At 39.9% G+C, this 20,986-nt stretch overlaps 1 protein-coding gene across 7 annotated transcripts; it reads left to right on the forward strand.

Annotated features, from left to right (window-relative positions):
• Positions 1-4,262: 4,262 nt before the first annotated feature.
• SEC61A2 (SEC61 translocon subunit alpha 2) lies at positions 4,263-20,834 on the forward strand. Of its 7 annotated transcripts, none has more exons than XM_086745112.1 (12): positions 4,263-4,329; positions 5,568-5,635; positions 9,484-9,549; positions 11,476-11,554; positions 14,922-15,053; positions 15,197-15,306; positions 15,914-16,067; positions 17,007-17,167; positions 18,265-18,462; positions 18,684-18,875; positions 19,026-19,102; positions 19,717-20,834. In XM_086745112.1, exons 4-12 carry the CDS (start codon positions 11,494-11,496, stop codon positions 19,901-19,903), a joined length of 1,272 nt encoding a protein of 423 aa, XP_086601238.1. In that variant the 5' UTR covers positions 4,263-4,329; positions 5,568-5,635; positions 9,484-9,549; positions 11,476-11,493; the 3' UTR covers positions 19,904-20,834. The 7 variants fall into 7 exon arrangements, with proteins under 7 accessions (XP_086601238.1, XP_086601219.1, XP_086601247.1 ...); XM_086745093.1 differs by having other exon boundaries at positions 4,275-4,325; XM_086745121.1 differs by lacking the exons at positions 4,263-4,329; positions 5,568-5,635 and adding an exon at positions 5,685-5,833.
• Positions 20,835-20,986: the final 152 nt, after the last annotated feature.

The raw sequence follows: 20,986 nt of genomic DNA on the forward strand, positions 1-20,986 counted from the left end.
TCACAAACAAGAAGTGACCACAGGTCTTCCCCTTCTCACTGCTTCTCCTGAGGGCCCTGAGGAGGCTTTTCCTGAATCTCATTTTCTCCTTCCACCAAGAGCAATTCTTCTTCCCTCCACAGTATGTGGGAGCTCTGCGTCCATTTAGGGGACTGGTGTTAAGTGTCAGCTAGAGCTCTGCAAGGGCTCTGTCAGGGCTCCCTAAGGGCTCTGTTACACCATTACTCTTGCCCTTCTGCTTGCGTGACTTTTTCAACTTAATGTGTGTTTGGAGGAAATGTGAAAAAAAAGCCCTTTGCCCTCCACTCCCAACTACTGAGACATTTCTGTAGATACATATCTGTACCCCAGCAGTGTCCAGCTCCTGGTTGGAAAGCCCTGGCAGTCCCTGAGGGAAGGTTTCAGCACAGCTGCCCTCTGAAGAAAGGAAAGAAATTGGGAAGCAAAGGATAAATGACCAAAGCATTGAGGTTAGGCAGGAGAAAAATGAAGTGAGATGGCAGAACAAGGTAGAAGCTACTCAGGCAAGCTCCAGTGTTGCTTGCCCTCCTGCTACTCCATGGCAGCTCTGCCATCACCACAGGATTTTTCCCAGCATTTTTTTCTTTTCTTGTCTACTTGTCAGTCTGAAGTTGGCACCTCCCTACTCCTCTCAAAGTTATCTAGGGGAGAATGCTGGAATAAACCAAACTCAGCCTGATCCGAAGACCTTTTTGAAAAGAGATAAGTGGGGTTTAACCAAATCCAGCGCTTCCAGATGGAAAGTCCTGGTAGGTGAGGCAGGGCAGGTCACAGGCAGGGTGTGCATACACCTGGGGAAACAGCGCCCAGGAGCGGCCCTGAAGCATACTTTGGTATTTTACCTTAATTAATTCACATATTAATTAACTCTATATAACCCAGAAGTAACCTCTGTAATCTGTTCTGTAGTCTGTTTTACATGACTTCTTTAGCACATCCATCACAGTGACGTGAAATCATATTTCTCCCACTTCGCTGTAGCAAACTTCACAACTTTTTGTGCATTCTGAACAGCTTCATCTAGTCAATACATACTCTGCTTTAAATTTCTGCTCTGAGCTTTCCAAGGATTTCTTGCTATGGTCCCTGGGCTGTAGGCTCTTCCAGGTAGAAATTACCTTTCCTCAGAACAGCTGGAGCTCTGCCCTTCCTTTACTTCCTGCTTGTTTTAACCATGAATATTAGCTAATAACAGCAGCTGCTCTTTCACAGGGCTGTGGTTACATTTTGTTTGGCTATGATACTTGGGGTGTATACTTCAGTCTGTTAGACAGTTTGCCCAGACAGGCGTTTGTGTCCTGCTCACTGATTTTTGTACAATTTCTCTCCCAACACTCTGCTCACAAAGAACCCCTGCATTGACAACTAGAAAAAGGAGGCTGAAGGGTAACATTGCTTTGGCTGCAGCTGTAGCTAAGGAAGTTGTAGAGCACAACCATCAGCCTTGACTCCAAGCTAATATTTACGTAAACCCACAGTTTCACTATGAGAATACACACAAGGGAAGAACAGACTCAGTACGTTGAGTTTCACGTGGCCTGAACCTGACCTTGCTACGCACCGCTCACACACAGCCTGTGCGCGTTTGGTTATCTCATGGAGTAAAGGATGTTGGAGTGTTCAGAGCCTGTTTTGTCCTGTTGGGGAGACACTACTGTTTCTGTAGTGCTGCTTGCTTAAATGTCTCCAACGCAGCTTCAACAAAGCTCTCCTTGGTACCGCTGATGCAGATTTGGCTGCAGAGTACTCCTCTTTCATGACAGTTAACAGCTACCAGGAAGAACACAAAGCACCTGCTAAGTTAGGGCTTAACACAGTTTCTCTCACCAATTTTGGATGCACGTAAGGCTGTTTTCAGTCTGCTCTGCACGCAGACTTGGCTCTCCCTGCATGAGTGCTGGATTCCTCTTGCAAAAAAAAAAAAAAATTTAGAAAAGGGAAGCGGAAATTGCAAAAGCCCCATGTGAGGGTGCTGCTTCAACAGAGCAGGGAGTTTCCTCTGTGTGCAGAAAACTCAATTCAGGGAATTGCCAGACAAAATGGTATGCAAGTTGGGTGACACAGTAACAAAGCAGATGACAGTCCTTGGACAGGATAATTTTGTGGGTCTTCAAAAAGCAGAAGTGAAGCTTTATTTGCTGTTAGATAGCCAAAAAGCTAGCTTGAAAGAGAGGAAGTGTTATGGCCCTCGTAGGCTAAGATGCAGAGGTAATGACATAAGTTGTGGATGAATGCTCAAGATTTTCAGAGAGAAGTGCAAGACTAGAAGGAAAAAAGTAAAGATACTGAAGGAAAGACGTTAGGTTGAGCAGTTCGTTAAAGACAGCAGTAACTCTCGGTGACAGGAAGAAAACACATCAGGAAAAGAAGTATTTTAAGGCAAGTACTTTACTTCTGTCACTGGAAAACCATTTGTAGGTGACACAGTAACATTTCCTCAGCACACCTGAAGTGGTGCATCTGTGTCAGTATGGACTGAACAAACCTCCTGGAGGTTTTATCACATCACGAAAACGCAGGCTCGTGAGGTAACAAGACCTGTAATTTAAGGAACTTTTAAGATCAATATGGCTAAAAGTCTGTAAAAAAGTTAATTATAAGAAACTTCTTGAAGCTCAGCTATTAACCCAGCTATTAGTTTGTAGATTATAATCTACAAGTAATGTGCTAGGGCAATTAATTATGGGCATTTATCAGACTATTCAGGAAATAGAGGTGAAAGTAATTGCTACAGGGTAGCTTGTTAGTGTTTGTAAAATTAAGACTATATAAACTGGCAGAAAAAGCCTTTCTCAGTGATTTCAGATGAAGGAGGCTCTGGAACAAAATTCTTTAAAGATACTGTAGCAAGGTCTTGGTTACGTGAATTTCTCAACAGGAAATGCAGAATAAAATCCAATATATAGATTGAAGGTTGGGGAGGAGCCATAATCCTTCACGTGTCTCATATTCTTTCTTGGTAACTTAGCCTAAGACAGGAAGAATGCAAGCCTATGAGTAGGATGAGTTAACTCAGAAAGAATAAATATTATTTTTGGAGCAAGTCCAGAGGAGGTCACGAAGATGATCAGAGGGCTGGAGCACATCTCCTGTGAGGACAGGCTGAGAGAGTTGGGGCTGTTCAGCCTGGAGAAGAGAAGACTCCAGGGGGACCTGGTAGCGGTATTCCAGTACCTCAAGGGGGTTTATAGGAAAGATGGGGAGAAACTTTTTAGCAGGGCCTGTTGTGGTAGGACAAGTGTTAATGGTTTTAAAATGGAGATAGATTCAGACTGGATATAAGGAAAAAATTTTTAAATTGAGGGTGGTGGAACACTGTCCCAGGTTGCCCAGAGAGGTGGTGGATGCCCCATCCCTGGAAACATTCAAGGCCAGGTTGGACGGGGCTCTGAGCAACCTGATCTGGTTGGAGATGTCCCTGCTCCTTGCAGGGGGGTTGGACTGGATGGCCTTTAAAGGTCCCTTCCAACCCAAACCATTCTATGATTTTATATATAAATTCTGCAGTAAATTGTGATAAGCCTTGTTAGAGGTCATTGCCTGTTCTAACAGAGAGCTCTGCACTTTCAATACCCATTTTGGTGATACTGGTTCTCAGTCCAGGCGCCATCAGGTTCTCTTCACCTACAGACCTGCGACTGTATAAAATTACCTGTGAATTTATCACATCCACCCATCCGTACGGGTGGACCCGGCTACGAGTAAACCACACCGGTGCCAAACCGCTAAATCTGCATCACCAACATGAAGGAAACCTACTCAAAACCGCTGAGGACTATGAAGATATGAGCGTGGCTGCGGTTCAGAGTGAGGAGAAGCTAGTTTCTTCCTTCCACACAAGCCGAAACGAACTCAAAGAGCGAGTGCGGGCGCCCTTCCCGCCGCGGCCACAGCCAACGCAGCGCCCCACCGGCCCGCGGGCGCGAACGGCCTCCCGCACGGCGCGCAGAGCACTCTGGGAGAGCGGCCGCCAGCAGGTCCTTCGCTGTGATGGCTGTCCACTGACAGCCTGATCCACCCCGTAGCGGCAGTTGTTCCCCGCCGCCGCCGATCCCGTTCACCGCGGAGGAGGAGGGAGAGGAGCTGCGCTCAGTTAACGGGGGTGATATCGCTTTTTCCCCGCCGCGCCGGCAGCGCCGTCCCCTCAGGGAAGGGAATAGGCGTCCGGAGCGATGCCTGTGCGCAAGGGGTGGCGGTTGGGGGGGGGGGGGGGCCTGCGGCCAGCGTCACGTGACGGCGCCGGCCGGCGGCGGAGGGAGCGGCGGTGACAGCTGCCGAGGCCGGTCCCGCCGCCGCCATGGGCAGTGAGTACGCACCGCGCCGGGTCCGCGGGCGGGGGGCGGCCCCGAGGGAGCCGGCCAGGGCCGGGGAGGGCGGGGGGCCGGGCAGCGGGATCGCTGCCTGTGTGAGAGGGGTGGACGTGGCCGGTCGGCGGGCTGAGGCGGCGGCGTGGCGGGGGTGCCCGCGCCGGGCAGGCCGGGGGGGCGGTGGCAGCGGGTCTCCCTCCTCCCGATCCTCCCGAACAGGGTTCCGTGCTGCCGGGCAGAGTCACCGCTTGGCACCGCTTTGTGTTAGGTTATTTTTTTTTTTTTCCGCCCTCTGGCCGTGATTTTATTTAACATGGGAGCTGTGCCGCCGCCTGTGGAGCAAGATGCACCTTCTGATGAGCTGTCTGAGGGTTACAATAAATACAGGAGGAATGTGGCACAGCGAACTGTAGAAGCAGACGTGGCGTTTCGACTAAAATGTTACTTCACTTGGCTTGCGGTGTAATAAATGCCTTTTCTTTGAAGAGGTCCTGGTGATTGTTTTCTGTGGCTATCCGAATGTATTTGGGCTGGGAATAATATACGAGTTGTGGAACAAATTCCCCACCAAGCGCATGCTCTTTTACTTTATTTATTTACTAATTTTCCAGTAAAAAAGTGCTCAAGCTGTTGAACTGTGCTGGTTTTAAAGGAGAAACTGTGAAGAGAGACGTATTTAAAAGTTAAAAGAAAATCTCCCAAAGTTCTCATCAGAATGAGTGTTGCAGTGATTTAGCTTACAATTTCTAAATGTACTTTCGTGATTGAATTATTTTCTCAGCCAAATACTTCTATAAAACACAAGATACTAATCTTTACATGGGTACTTTTTGATGTCAGTATTCTTGTTTCTGTGTCTAAGTAGCACAGGCAGATACTAGGTCATTTATTTTTAGGTGGAATACAATTTAGTTCACTTCTGGTGATACATACACTGCTGCTTCTTGTCTAAAATGATTCCAGCTGTGGAAAAAAGGATGGACCAAATCTGATTAGAATGATAATTCTCTTTAACATTTTTGGCCTGTTTTCAGCTGTTTTAAGAAGAAGGCATTAGTTTTCAGATATTGTATTGAAGTGTATATTGTTGAAATAATTCACTTATGCAGTGTTACTTACACTTTAGTTTTCCCTCTGGAAGTTAAATAAAGCTGTGTGAAGTTTTATCGATTCATAAGGGTTTGTTAACGTATTTTTCTCTCTTTTTGTGTGTGTGTTTGTTTTTTCTTTTTGGAACAGTAAAATTTTTAGAAGTTATTAAGCCATTCTGTGCAGTGTTACCTGAAATCCAGAAACCGGAAAGAAAAGTGAGTGCCACATAATCTTACTGTTGTTGGTTCACAGATAAGAGAATATTGTGATATTCAAGTCCACACTCCGATATAAATGCAGACAGTGGGCCTTAAAGTAGGAAGTATTCTTTGGAGGAGAGGGAATCCGTATTAAGATAAAAGATTACCGCGATGATGAATTCTTAACAGCCTTCTGTTAAGTTGCTCCACTTGGTAATTATACTAACAATTTTTTTTAACAAAAATCTCGTGTCGTGACTACACTTATTTAGTTTCAGCTCCATATGATTGGATCTATTTTAATTTACTAGAACAGAGTTTTCAAGCTTTGTTTTTTCCTATGAATACCACTGTTGTCTTTGTGGATACCACTCTTAACTTGGAGTGCTGGTCACAGCTCTGGGCTTTGAGCTGGCATATGTGTTACTTTGCAAAGGCTTGCACTGTAATTCAGGAACCACAAATTCAGTTCTTCCTTTCCCACAAAATATTTTCTACTCCCATAGCTGTGATTCACCCTGATGAAGTTGGAAAGTGATCTGTGATGTAGTTCAGGTAATTGCACCTTTTTCACCTGCTGGGTGTCATGCTTTTCTTCATTCTGAAATCAGTGACCTGAGTTCATTTACAGCTGATCTCTTTATTCCTCTGACCCTGAAAGCTCCTTCCATTTCTTGGCACGTTTTCTAGATTAAAATTAGTTAATTTCTACACATCAGAAAGAGACCGGCCCTGTCAAAAAAACCCGCACCATTTTTTTACTTCCAGAACTCAAACAAGCACATGTTGGCTAGGTGACAAAGGTTCTAATTAGAGTAACAAATTTACCTAGTGCTCGTCATCGTGACTGGCATGAAAATTCCTTAGGAGCTAACTGTTGATTTTTATATTCTTGAAAGGAAATACATAGCTGAGGACATGACACCATGCAAGAGATTCCTCTTATGTTGATGAGAGATTCCTGAAGGTTAGGACTGGATGCAGAGGTGTTTGTGCCAGTAACCATATCTGAGCCTGCTGGATTGAATGGGGAAGATACAGTAAAAACTACTGATTATTCCTTTGGTTTTATCCCCTGGCTCTTTTTTCCATGTATCTTTCCTTGTTGCTTGCCAGCATCTTTCCCTCTTGGGACAGGTTTCCAGACAAATTATTTAGGTCAGACAAAAGCATCTTCAGAGCAAGGATCTCCAGAGCTGAACCCTGTGCTAAGACTCAGATGCACCAGATCAGGGTACCTATCTTTGTTTCTGCAGCGGTGGAGCGTAGCGCAATCTTCTGGTGCTGATTTGTGGCGTATCTGTGATCAGCTGGTTACATCCATTCTGTTTTTGCCTGGTGAAGTAGATGGGAAGAGGAAGCTAAGACAAATCTACAGATATTGATGTTTCTGTAAAGCTCATCGACAGTTGTGATTTTTCTCTTGGAGGAACAGGGGCTTGATCTGTCCATGTCCTCCATCAGCAGATGAAGGAAACCCAGAGAGGTGTCAAGATTCCTCTCTTCGCTATTTGGGTCACTTTGTCTTTATTACTATCTAGGTCGCTGTCTAGGCAATGACTGCCAGTTGCCAGCTTCGTACAAATTTGAAGTGAAAATTTAATTTGGAACATTATTCCTAAACTGAGGAGCCCTTTGACCATTTTAAGTTATGTTCCTTGCTTCTGTGCCATCTATCAAGTGACCTAGGTCATTCAGGATACCTGTAATTCTTTGTTATTTATTGTTTTCTTGCAGACTGTCTCTGGCAGACGTCATTCGTAATGGTTTTAGTGAGTTGGTTAAGGCCAGGACAAGAAGTGAGGATAACAAAATAGAAAAAGAAGTTATTTTCTCTAAACTTGTATTGATTGTTAAGATGAAGTTTTCATTCAGTTGGGCTCTTACTGAATCATTTTGCCATTATTGTTGATGAGGGAGGTGAACTGCTTCTGTCACTAGGGAGTATTGCTTTTCTGTTTTGGTCAATTTTATTAACAGAAGTAATTGCTACCTTCTGTAATTAGTAGTATTGGTTCATATTACACTCATATGCTTACATTTTCTAAGTAGAACACACTGTTCAGAATGCCAATGTCAGTCCCTTTGTTTTCACAAGTTTTAAGAAAAATGTCAAAGGAATAAAATGTCCAATAGAATCTGATCAGATGATGAAAGGCACTCTCCCTGTGCTTGTTATCATTTGTGGCTGGAATATTTTGGTACCAGGCTGTATTTTACTGGTCCTGGTGTATGGATTCAGATGCCTCCTTTTTTCTTTTTATTTGGTCTTTTTGAATCACAGAGACTGTTTTCCTTGTGAATAACTGTGATGTGCGTGGTGCAGAATAATGCTCATATTCACCACAGTTACAGAGAGAGCCAGAGCAGTTGTAGAGTTTGACTGATACCTGGGAAGCTAAGGTTAGCTACTGGGCTGCAGACATAATTTGGTTAAGCATTTTTCTTTTTAAAAGACTGTCTTTAAAATCTGAATTACCGGATTCAAACAGCGCTTGATAAAGTGGGTCAGCACTGCATCAAGTCTAACACAAGATACTGTTTGGATTTGTTTGCTGCTGTCACTATTTTTCTTTTTTTAACTTTGTACTGTAAGTATTTTTAGCATCTGGCATCTTTTAAAAGAGTGAGGCAGTATCAGTAAATAAATTAAATTACTGGGGTTATTTTGTTTCTAAGTAAATGCGTGCTTCCACTTATAAAGATACAGACTGCTTCTGGGTTTTCTTTTGCTTGAGAAGCTGTGCTGCCAGAGCAGTTTGTAGTCTCCTTTGCAGGTGTTCAGTACCTATTAAACAAGGCACTAATCCTTTTTCTTGTTACTTCTCTACAGGCAGATTCAGTGGCTGGAGGCAGAAAACTAGTATTTCTGCTGTATCTATCTTATGTGTTAATTCATGTCATGTTTTAGTAGCTGCTGAACTCCTGCCTACAGTGAACACGCTTATCCTAGTGTTCATGGTCCTTGGAGGAGAGGTGGGAACTTGAACATAACACTGCATCTTCGCTCTCTCTGGTTTCTCCAAGCGCATTTCTTTCTATCTCATGCTTTGAGTAATCCTCTGATTCAAACTTAAATCTTGTGATTTTTCTCTTCTTGCACCTGGCCCTAGTTACAGTTGCCTCCAATGTCGTGACCTGAGATTCTCTTCAATGTATTAGTGACTGATGGTTGTTGATCTGACATTCTTTTAAAAGTAATATGTGATCTACATTGATAAAAATATTTATGGGGGAAAAAAAAAGAGTCGTTTAAAATTATTTTGTGGTCTGTCTCCGTGAACATAACGGTGAATTTAAGGTTCCTCTAACACCATTTGAAGAACTTAATTCTGGATATTTTGAATTGTTATCCAAAACTCACGGTGGTTCTGGTTTTTATCACTTGTCTTCACAGCCGTTAAATCTCTTAAAAAACTTGATAGTCCTTTAGTTTAATAACTTGCAGCCTTATAAAACAGTGCCTCCAACCTGTTGAAGCCTAGAGCACTAATCACTGAAGATAATTTTTTCATGAAGATAATCTTTCATGTTTCTTCTGGTATGTCCATGTTGCTTTTCTGTAAATGCTAACTACATTAGAATACTATATGTAAAAAATTATGCTAACTGAATCTGACCTACACTGTCTGCCAGATCCCATATGAATTTTCTTTGACTACACAGAAGCTCATGATACTCTCTCCCTAAAATCTGAAATCATACTAAAAATAAATTCTAATGAGAAATTATGCCTTCTGGTTCATATCTTCACATTTAATTCTGAATGATACAGCTTTTAGTACTAATGTGAGAGTACAGTGAAAATTCTGCATACAATGAACACAACAATGAACAATTAATCTCTCCAATCTGTTCTGTAGATCCAGTTCAGAGAGAAGGTACTATGGACGGCTATCACGCTCTTCATTTTCTTAGTATGCTGCCAGGTAGGTATTGATCTTTTCCGTTTTTCAGAAAATGTGCATTCTGTGCATCTAAAATAGAATGCTAACTGTATGAGAAGTTCTTGTTTCATGCTGACCTAGCACTTTCAGTTATATATTTTTATGGCTGAGTATTTAAAGTTCAGTTGAAGAAACCTGAAACAGTTTCAGGTTTATCTGAAACAGTCTTGATTTTTGATTGTAGATGTTTTCAGAAACTAATGCTTTCTATTTAGTCTAAAATACATAATGTTTTTCCTTGTTATGTGAAAGGTCCTATCAAATGATGATACTGGCTGCAGGGTAACCAGCCAAGCTAATTTGGTCATTGAATAGTCTAAACAAACTGAGCAATATTATGCATTCTTTACCCTCTGTTCATAGCTAAATTTAAATTGCAGCAGTAACAAGTTTGAATGTGAAATGAAGTGACTGGTTTTGCCTGATTTCTCTTGGGGTTGTAAAGATTGCACAAAAATGTTTTCCTGAGGTGTTAAAGTTGAGATGTAGAATTTGGTTTTTTTGTGAATGTAGTGGCAAAGATGTTATCTAAAACTCCTTCAAAACACAGATCTTTATAAACATTACGTGATCTTTGTTACTCACAATTGCAGGAGTTCCTAGAACCTCTACTTGCATTGTAAACAGATAGTGGTGTGTGGGGTTGTTGGTTGTTGTTGGTTGTTTTTTTTTTTTTTTTTTTTTTTTTTAAGAATACCTAGATATTGCACAAAATAAGAATCCATGTCGTACTTGATATATATTTTTTAGAACTTACAGATCTCTTAGAAGATTTGAATTAACTGTACATCTTCAGAATCAGGCTTTTTAGGTTATATTTATTAACTTACCCATTCCAGACTCTGAAGCAGTAGTTTAATAATTTTTGTTTACGACTCTGAGGGACTGTTGAAAGGCTAAAACCCAGCTCTTGTACTACCTGTTTGTTTTGGAAGGAGGAGGCGGGAATGATATTAGAGCTGGAAGAACATGTAGTTTATCTGTGTTTCCTAGCTGCTGCATATATGGATAACTAAGATTTTGAATCTGCAGAAAGATTATAGTAGCTCAATAAGGAAATTAGGTGGTGCAAACTAGAGTTTTCAGGAATTAATCTGTAAGATTGCCTGCATTCCTAGTCTAGTGTTTTTGTGATTAAGAAGAGTTCTAAAAATCCCTCAGTACTTAAAATCTCTCGGTATTTACATATGCAGTACTGGCGGTTTTGTATAAACTTTTCGAACTTTGACTGTTCTGTATAGGATACTTTAAAACATTCCCAGCTGTAGAATTTGGGTATTTAAACTTGCTGGACAAAGATGTTTACATTGTAGTTTATACTGTATCTTTAATTTGTACTGAAAAGCAATTCTGTTTAGGACCATTAAAAAAAAAAAATTAAACTCCTGCTTTTTTCAGTCTTCTCAAAGGTGTTTTGCTACAGTGTTTTCTCTTTTTTTTTTTAAGCTCAAAATTGCTGCAAAAGTACTTGTGACAAAGATAATGGAATATCATCGAATACTTTTCCCCATTCTGTTGATGATTTACAGTGGCTAACCTATTTATTTTATGCTTTTTCTGCTCTTTTGGGGAGTTCTAGTATTGCAGAACTGCGTATGTCAGGCATTTACATCTTCAACGTCAGTAATCTGGTTTCTGTGCACTGACTGTTCTTTCTAGGCGCTTCTGCTTTTTCCTGTAGGAGGGTCTTAGTTTTACATAGGTTAGTCCTCTGAGTCGTAGCCCGGTTGGAGGATTAAAATGCATGGTGTCAGTGTCTCTGTTATTGTACGCTCTGGTTTAATAAAAAAAAAAGTTGGAATAAATTGTATTAAACAGTATAACAGTTGAATCATTACATGGTAAGGTTTTTGGAGTAATGCAAGCTTTCTTTGTATATCTGCTTAATACCGCTGTGCACTTTGACAGATACCTTTGTTTGGAATCATGTCATCAGATTCTGCAGATCCGTTCTATTGGATGCGAGTCATTCTTGCGTCAAACAGAGGTTGGTAGATTATTCCTTTCTCTTATTTTTATCGGTATAAACAGACCAGGAAAAGAACTCTTGGCTGTTAGATTTCATACAACCCAGGTGTCATGTTGAAACACTTTGTAAAGTTCTTAACACAGATGTAGTTAAAATTGACTGATACTGGAGGAGTACTTCATCTTGGGAACGGGGTTTCCTTTGACATGCGGATGAGATTAATTTTGATTCTCAAATTTTGGCAAGATTCTGTTTTGAATTGTAGAACAATCTCTTTCTAGTTAATATGTGGGACAGGGGATCTTCTGCCATGCTACTTAGGAACAGCACTAAGTGCAGTATGAGGGTGCTGACTTAGAAAATACCTTCTGCGTGCAAGTCAGTTACACCTCATATTGTTTTGGCAACATTATGGGTGAGTAATTTTATAGGTGGGAAACCTAAGGGCAGAGATGTTTAGGCTTATAGTTTAGCAAAGGCAAACTAACTAACTTTAGAACAGACAAGTGGGTCCCAAACAAACATATAAGAAGACTTAAACTGATGCTAGAAGTCTAAAACTTTCCATGAGTGACCTGGCATGCATGACTCTGAATGAGGACACTCCCCTCGTCTGTATCATGGAAAATTGGCTGGAAGTAAGAAAATCAGTGAAACCCTCTAATGTGAAGGTAAAAGTTATTTAGGAATGGCAAATTCTGTCACACCAGTGAAGATAATAAATTAAGGTAAATAAGTTAGCTGTTTCAAGCTCCACTGCAGAACATACATGTGAAAATTCTGTGTCTCACGAGCAGCATGTGACAGTATGCTACATACACTATCCACTGCCCAGACAGAATGGTAACAGTGGCCAAGAAAAGACTAGAAAGACTCTAAAGGCAACAAAAAGCCTGAGTGGGAAAGTTAATTTACACCTAAGTCAACTAACTAGATGTCATTGGAGGATGTGAGGTAAAGACTAAAGTTTTTTGACATCCTAATTTTGTTGCTGTTGGAGAAGTAGATTTCCATGAGAGGTATTCAGCATAGTACTGTGTACTACGTAGCATGTAGACTCTAAGATGCAAGTATGAAAGAACCGTATCATAATAATAATTTTAATGCTTTCACATTTTACACGTCATAGCAGGGAAAACACTAAAAAAAATATTGTTGAATAATGCTTAAAATTTTTAAAAGTTAGAACTGAAATGAGGACTCTGGTAGTTAGGCAGAAATGAAAAGAAGACTTCAGACAATGGAGGAGGTGCTCAAAACCCCTTTATTAAATTCAGATTACTTTTTAAAGGCTCTTCAAGAAATAAAGCTATTGCGGGATAAGAGGAAAGACCTAGTGGCTTAAGAGCTGATTGAAAAGATCAGGAGAAATCATTGTACAAATCCGTAACGTGCCACAAATGGATTATTGCACGCGGTTCTAATCTCCCATGCCACAAAGGATATAGTGGAACTAAAAAGAACACTCAGGAAAAGGCACCGGGGAGAATCTAAGGTAGATACTAGTCCGTAGAAAGAGATCCTAAAAAAATAAGGATTTTTTGCCGTGAAATGTGCATATCCCAAATGTCTTTTAAGTCCTCATCTCTGTAAAGAAGTGGATAGGGAATTGATAGTCACATTTTCCTTGTAGTGTAAGAGGGGAGGGGCAACCAAGGATGGTATTAAGCAGCACATGTAGCTCAAAATTTGTGAATAAATCACTGGGAGAAATTGCCAGAAGCAGTTTCTGAATAAATGACTGATACATGGGAAAAGGGAAACAGAATGATGCTTCGTCAAAGAAGCGTCCCCTTTCGGAGATGGGGTGTGAGGGTAGATAAGCTTCTAGGCTGATCAGCAGTGGATTTACTGTTTCTACTTCTTTTCGTCTTCTGTATGACCTTACAGACCATGCTTCCCTTTTCACTGGTTCTCCTTGAGACTTTACAGTAGTCTACAGTGGCTCAATAGGTTTTTATTAATAATTTTCTCGGTAATTTTATGATGGAACACGACTGTACAGCATGTGAGAGTGGAGTTACACTTAAATGTACGGAATTGAAAAGAACTGTATGCTGATTCTCTTCTGAATCTCCCTGCTGGATATTGTGACTTAACTTCTGAAAAAATGTGCGTTATTTATGTCCCTTGAGTGACCATGTAAAAGATGGTGATGAAGTAATTTGATCTGGCTTAATTGAATATTTAAACTTTTAAAATGTGTCCTTACCCAATTTTTTTTTCTTTAAGGTTCTAGCTTGGGAAATGTGGAAAGTTTGATCACTTGGTAGTTCTAGTTTCTTAATTTTCATCCAGATTTTCAACATTTTGTTTTTTTAAGCTTTCAGCATCTTCAGAGAGGAGAAAAAAATTCTGGTATTAGCAGAAGGATGACTTAAATTTCAAAAAGTTATCTCTTTATAATGCTCTTGGTCCAAAAAGATGATGTATAAGAATGATTCTGTATTGAGATGGGAGAATATATTGTACAGGCAAGAGGTGGGCTGTTTCCCTGACTTTAATTGCTTTGTGTACACTCAGTTCTGCTCCTGTACTGCATTATATTATAACTCAAGTAGGTATCGGTACTTGACCAAGACCTTGCTGAGAATGTTTCTAAACTGGAGTGTCAGGTCATAGTTCTGGTGTTGCAGGTGCAGCAGTCTGAGGATGCAAGCAAAGTGAGTGATGCACCCGTTTTTATTACACCAGCTGAAGAGACTGGGAGGGAAAACCAGGCAGGTTTTCTGGAATGTACACCTATGTGCTGCAGCAGTAGTGTTTTATGAAGTTATATCGCTGTGTTCAAGTTGTATGCAGTGGAAGCTGATACCTCGGTGACGTTAGGTCAGTAGGTGAATTGCCAGAGTAGAGCATCTTAATGACCTGTGTTGGTTTTGTTCAGAATTAGTTTAATCCTAAACTGCTGTGCTCTTAACTACAGTCAGTGATTCCAAGAGTGACATTATCAACCACTGTGAATCTGCAGCTTCTTTCTTGTGGTCTTCAAAACTAAACTTTTGGAAAATATGATAGTTGAAGCACTGACAGAGTAAAGAACCAGGGACAAGATGCTTTCCAGTGAAACATTCCGTGATATGACGTGCCAAAAAGCTGAGCTTTAGTGTTAGCATGGTTTCACAAAAATATTTGAAGTGAAAAGCTACATAGCTTTTTCATGCTGCCTTCAAAATTACAGATTTTAACACAGCAGCATTCTTTTTGTGAGGAGATTAACAGTCTTTGTTTTGATTGTATCTGTACTGGAATATACACGTTTGAAGTGTTATCAAAAATGTTCCTTATAGGTCAGAAACCTTTCAACAGACCTAACAGCCTCAGGGTGTAATTCTTTAGGAGAGATGCTGGAATGGCAATAGTATTAATTTTTTTTCCTGTTTAGGTACTTTGATGGAATTAGGTATCTCACCCATTGTGACATCTGGTTTGATCATGCAGCTGCTAGCTGGAGCGAAGATCATTGAAGTTGGGGATACTCCGAAAGACAGAGCCTTGTTCAATGGAGCTCAGAAGCGTAAGCACTATTCCGGTTAAAATTAATAAGCATATTTTTATTCTGGGGAAGGCAGCCTGCCTAAGTGATACTAGATGTGAGATTTCTTTGGTAGGTGATTTCAGCAGATTTTTTTAAAGGATTTGCTTTCTCTCTTGTTTTAGTATTTGGGATGATTATTACCATTGGGCAAGCCATTGTGTATGTTATGACTGGAATGTATGGAGATCCTGCTGAAATGGGTGCTGGAATTTGTCTTCTTATTATAATTCAGGTTTGTAATGAGCTATTTTGTGTGTAACTGAGACTGGTTAGATACAGTGTAGATGGAAGGAAAAAATCTTTCTATGTCTGGTTGCCTTTTATTTTATTTATTTTTAATGCCATAAAGCATCATCCTTTTTCTATCTGTATACGAGAAATTCTAAATATTCCATAAAAGAGAAGAAAGTTGAGATAGTTAATAGCAAACATGTTTCAGGTAGGAGTGACTAATTCAAAATACAGGAATGAGTAAACTTTGAAAGTTGTAGCTGCTGTTCAGTACCATGGAGGACTTCTCACTTTAATGGCACAGATGTAGCTTTGAGGCATTATCCTGTAGAGCAAAGCAGTAAATACACAAACATTTCTTTGAAAAAAGTCCTTACTGAGTAATCTGTTTGCTAGTGTCAGTGTTGAAAAGTCACAGAGATTGTTGCCAGGTGAGATGCACAGGCATTTGTACGTGAGAGGGCAGAAATACTGCATGAATGAGATTTAGATGAAAAACTTAATGGTCACTCTCCAACATGATGAAAATACTGAAGCAGGGAATTAACACATAATTCTTGATTTTGATTTATTCTTGTTTCTGCTCAGTTTTGTTTCTTTTCCCACAGCTGTTTGTTGCTGGTTTGATTGTGTTGCTGTTAGATGAGTTGCTACAGAAAGGTTACGGCTTGGGGTCTGGTATTTCCCTGTTTATTGCTACCAATATCTGTGAAACCATTGTCTGGAAAGCTTTTAGTCCCACTACCATCAACACTGGGAGAGGTATGTGTGCCATAACTGTTAGTTATAACACGTTTCAGTGGATGTATACTATACATAAACTATCAGATGTCTATCAGATGGATATTGAAAAAATGTTTTGATCTGTAATGGTTAGCTGCTGAAGTCAGTTGTCTAATATTGAAGATGAAAATATCCAGCTTATGTGAAGATTAATAACCTAGAGGTTTGCCTTTGCTGATTTGAGTTGCGGCAGTTAAAATGGGACTTGAAGCCCCTCGACTGAAGATTTTTGGATTTCCAAACTGAAATAGTCTTGATTTAGCATTGTTTAGTTCATAGAAATAGAGAAGATAAGAAATTCTGAATGGTCAGAAGAGTTGTTGTTTATGATCCAACTGCTGTTTGTGGCTACAGAATACTTTTATACTCTGTACCTCTAAATTACTTTAAGCTATCTTGATTCTTCAGAGACAAGCATCTCTTCCTTCCTCGGCCAATTTTTGAGAACGTCTGGTTGTCCTGAGACCCTAGAAATACGCAGTTAAGATACAGCCTGTTTACATCAAGAAGTTAACTAGTTTAATGCTACATTTGATATCCTGAGCCATGATTTTAGTTTGCTTTCATTTTCACCTGATTTTTAGTAGTTCTATTGCATTTTATTACTGTTTTTCTCCTCATTTATTATTTCTTCCTTCCCAATCATCCTTCTGCCTCCAGAAAAGAAAGAAAAAGCACATTCTTTCATGTGTGTGACTTAGTTGGCTTTTTTTTTTAACAAGGAATAATATTTTGGTAGATTATTCTACATTCTATAAGCTAAAACAGACTTCTGTATTGTGATGTATTTGTTGTAACAGAATTTATGTCCTGTTGTGTCTGATTTAATATATTTCATTCTTAAAATTTCCAAGAGGAAAGATACTATTTTTAAAAATGTATTTTAAAATTTCTTTTACTTTTTTTTTCTTCATGCAGGAACAGAGTTTGAGGGTGCTGTGATTGCATTATTTCATCTTCTGGCTACACGAACCGACAAAGTTCGGGCTTTGAGGGAAGCTTTTTACCGACAGAATTTGCCCAATCTCATGAATCTGATTGCTACAGTATTTGTGTTTGCTGTAGTCATATATTTTCAGGTAAAATGAGAAATTCCTCAGAGTAGCTCTGCAGCTGCATAGGTAGAAGTGCATGGACTGTAGACACTGCAGTCACCGGGAAAAAAATACAGGAGTTAAACCAGAGTAACTGAAATATCTTGGCTTTGAGTAAGGAACTCTTTTTAATTCAAGATTGTTATGTCAGCAGCATACCTCTGTGACAGTACAGCTGTTAAATGTTATAGCCAGACATACTGCTGCTCAGACAGTGATGTTATCTCCCGTTCCGTTAAATGCTGTACACACTGTGGGAGTATTTGTACTAAAAATGGATTCTAGAACTGCAGTGGTTGTATCAGACAATAATATACTTGATGTTCATTCTTGAGTTAAAAGAATACCTTTGGACAGAGCTGAAGAACCTTTCTTCTTTGAAGTGTGCATGATACAGATTTGTTTTAGGAAACAACTGTGTAATGCATAACTTAATGGTTTTTTTTCCCCTAATTTTCTTGGAATGCTAATCTAGTATTTTCTTTTAAATTTAAGTATTTACTGAAATGGACACTTAATAAGATCCATGTGGTAATTTTTCTTTTTTTTTTTTAATCCTTTTTTGGGTGTGTAGCTAAAATGTGATTTTTTTTTTAGAAAAATTACTTTTTTTTTTTTTTTTAAAGCTGTTGAGTCAGAGTGCTGGCAAAAAAAAAAATGAATTACCTGGTTTTCAAATTCATTTGGCTTTTCTTGGGTCTCCTCAGATTGGGAGCCTGACCCAGAAAACAGATGGCTAGGCTTGCTACGCAGAAGTCTGCTGTTAGCTGGCTAGTTAAGTAAAAAGCCATTAAAAGCTTTTATCAAACCCTATTCCATAAAGTGAACGTTAGAGGAATATCATTCAGTGGATAAGGGATCATGTTTATGTAAAAAGAATGTAGTGCAACCAAGCAATAACACTTATAAATCCTTCAAATTTGTAATCCAGACTGTAGCAGAAAGCCTTTGGGTTTTATTGTCTCAGACCGTGCACTCCTTGCTCATCTAGCAAGAGCTCTGTGGTCAGGAGATTTCTAGGCATCCTAGGAATACTTTCGCTCTCAGAAATAAACTCGGTGCATTTGTGTTCTTTCCTGTAGGGATTTCGTGTTGATTTACCTATCAAGTCTGCACGATACCGTGGACAGTACAGTAGCTATCCTATCAAGCTCTTTTATACCTCCAACATTCCCATCATTCTGCAGTCTGCCTTGGTTTCAAACCTCTATGTCATTTCCCAGATGTTGTCTGTTCGTTTTAGTGGCAACTTCTTGGTGAACTTACTAGGACAGTGGGCAGTAAGTATGTTACCAATTTTTTAAACTGATAATGTTACTAATATGTATTACTTCGTTGTGAAACTTTGGTATTTAACCATCACAAACCTGGAATAGGTACTTTTTAACATTGGTGTATAAAAGCTGTTTTAAACATTGAAGAGGAATTCCTCTATAAATACAGGAGAGGAATGTGAGATCTGCTAGAAATAACTAATTGTCTTTTCCTTGCTCGCTCACAGGATGTCAGTGGTGGTGGCCCTGCTCGTTCCTACCCTGTCGGTGGCCTGTGCTACTACTTGTCCCCTCCAGAATCCATGGGTGCGATATTTGAGGATCCTGTCCATGTCATAGTTTATATAATATTTATGTTGGGATCCTGTGCGTTCTTCTCAAAGACTTGGATTGAGGTTTCCGGCTCTTCAGCGAAAGATGTAGGTGTTCTGATAAACAGACCTAAATATTCTCAAAGACTGCCTCTAATTCAGCACTGCCTGGTTCCTAACTGATCAGTTATTACTCTGACTGATTCTCAGGTGTCTATGAAACACTGCAGCAGTTTCATAAAATTATGGTTTTTGCAGGTTGCTAAGCAACTCAAAGAACAGCAAATGGTGATGAGAGGCCACAGGGATACTTCAATGGTTCACGAGCTGAACAGGTGAGGAAAGGCTGACTTCCACGAGTGCTGCTGTGCTGGGTGGTTGAGAGTGCCGGGGAGGCGTCAAGTAGAGCAGATATTCCCCGAAAAATCAGAGACCTGTTTCCACTGCAAGAGTCAAGATTCTTCCCCTTCAGCTGTTGCTTTTGTTTTAGTGGCATGATGAGGGAATTTGGGTGGAAACTCTTCCATGTTTGTAAAAGAAGGATATCTTGATTTTTACAGGTGTTTAATTTTCCATTACTGATCCTACAAAAGCAGTGTTTTATGCAATATGCAAAGCCTGCAGATCTATATGGAAAGGTAGATTTATCCCTACATATTTAAGTCAGAGCAGTTATTCTTGGTCCTGTGGAGGTTCCACAGCATGCGTATACAGAAAATTGTTATACTTTTAATTGAAAACCTTTGCCAGTATTCAGTTACTCACACAGCTTGCCTATCAGCGAACATTTATTTTAGTTTCTAATAGTAAAGAGCTAATGGCAGAGTTACATTTGCAATGCTACATTTGTTGCTCCATATTCTAGTTGGTTGTTTTAGTAATAGATGTACTGTTTAGAATTCTTGGATGAAAATTAATGGCTATATTTTTTTTTTTTTCATTGGTACAGGTACATCCCTACGGCAGCTGCGTTTGGGGGTTTGTGCATCGGTGCCCTTTCGGTACTGGCTGACTTCCTCGGAGCCATCGGATCCGGCACTGGCATTCTGCTTGCAGTCACTATTATTTATCAGTATTTTGAAATATTTGTAAAAGAACAGGCTGAAGTTGGAGGTGTAGGTGCATTATTTTTCTAGATGTCCAAATATTTCATGGTTTGTGTGAAAGGGAAAGTATTTTGACAACACGCGTCATTTAGTCCAATAATGCTCTTTTCTTTTTACTTGTTTTCAAGTGCTATGTGTCCCATGACTGTAATGGGCATTGAGCAATGCCTGCGTGCAGCATTAGTACCAGCTGCCTTAAGAATAAAGTTTACATTATCTTGTTTAAGTATTCTCTAGTGTTGCCTGTAATGCTGGAAACCAATTCATCTACCTTGCTGTTCAAACACTACAGTGAGATGGTCAAATGTATCAGTTTGGTATCGGTAAACATTTTTGCACACAGCATTAAAATGTTAAATTTATTTCCCTGTCCTTAATAGGAAAAATGAAAAATAAAAATCTGAGTTCAGATTGCCACGTGCCAGTATTCTCGACAAAATTGATTTGTAGCCTGTATTTTACATTCATTTTTTTTAATACTTTTTTAACTTGCGTTTCCCCATCGTTGAACTCAGCACTCCTTTATTTCTTTGTGGTGTCTCCACCCAGGCACCTTTCTCTCAGCTCTAAGGGTGGACAAGCAAAGATTTTACCGGAGACTGATACTCATCTCACCTGTGAGCTGCTTCTGTGGTGGATTTGCTGCATCGCAGGAGCTGGGGCATTTTTGTTTCTTGCCCCAGGCCTCCTGTGAGACAGCATGGTAGCTGCTGTCACGCCAGCAAGTCAGCCCAGTAGTTTTATTTAAACATGTACTTGTGAAAACTGTGCCACTGAAACTTCATGTCCACTTTGCTTTTGTGAGTCTGAAGAACAAGGCCTGGTTCCTAAAGCAGTGTTCGTAGAAGGGAAAGGGGGGGACGAGGAGTTCCTGCTGACAATTTATTTATGTTGTCGCACTTTACAGCGGCAATGTAACAACTGTAAATGTTAGACAATAAACTTATTTAATTAAGCTCTCTCCTGTGTCTTATCTGTGCAAGATGTAATTCATATGCAGCTTTTGACCATTTCTAACATGCTTTGTTAGTGAGGTAGGTCTGGAAGCTTCCTTTTTTTTTCTTCTCTTTTCTAGAATATAATTCAGAGCTGTTTTTAACAGTTAATTAGAAA

Source organism: Chlamydotis macqueenii, chromosome 1, assembly GCF_036417535.1.
Source record: "Chlamydotis macqueenii isolate bChlMac1 chromosome 1, bChlMac1.mat, whole genome shotgun sequence".
NCBI lineage: Eukaryota > Metazoa > Chordata > Aves > Otidiformes > Otididae > Chlamydotis > Chlamydotis macqueenii.

Excerpts from the sequence above, each read along its gene's own strand:
- SEC61A2 (XM_086745093.1), top strand. Across the intron at positions 18,463-18,683 it reads ACTTACTAGGACAGTGGGCA|GATGTCAGTGGTGGTGGCCC; the intron begins GTAAGTATGTTA and ends GCTCGCTCACAG. Across the intron at positions 18,876-19,025 it reads CCGGCTCTTCAGCGAAAGAT|GTTGCTAAGCAACTCAAAGA; the intron begins GTAGGTGTTCTG and ends TGGTTTTTGCAG.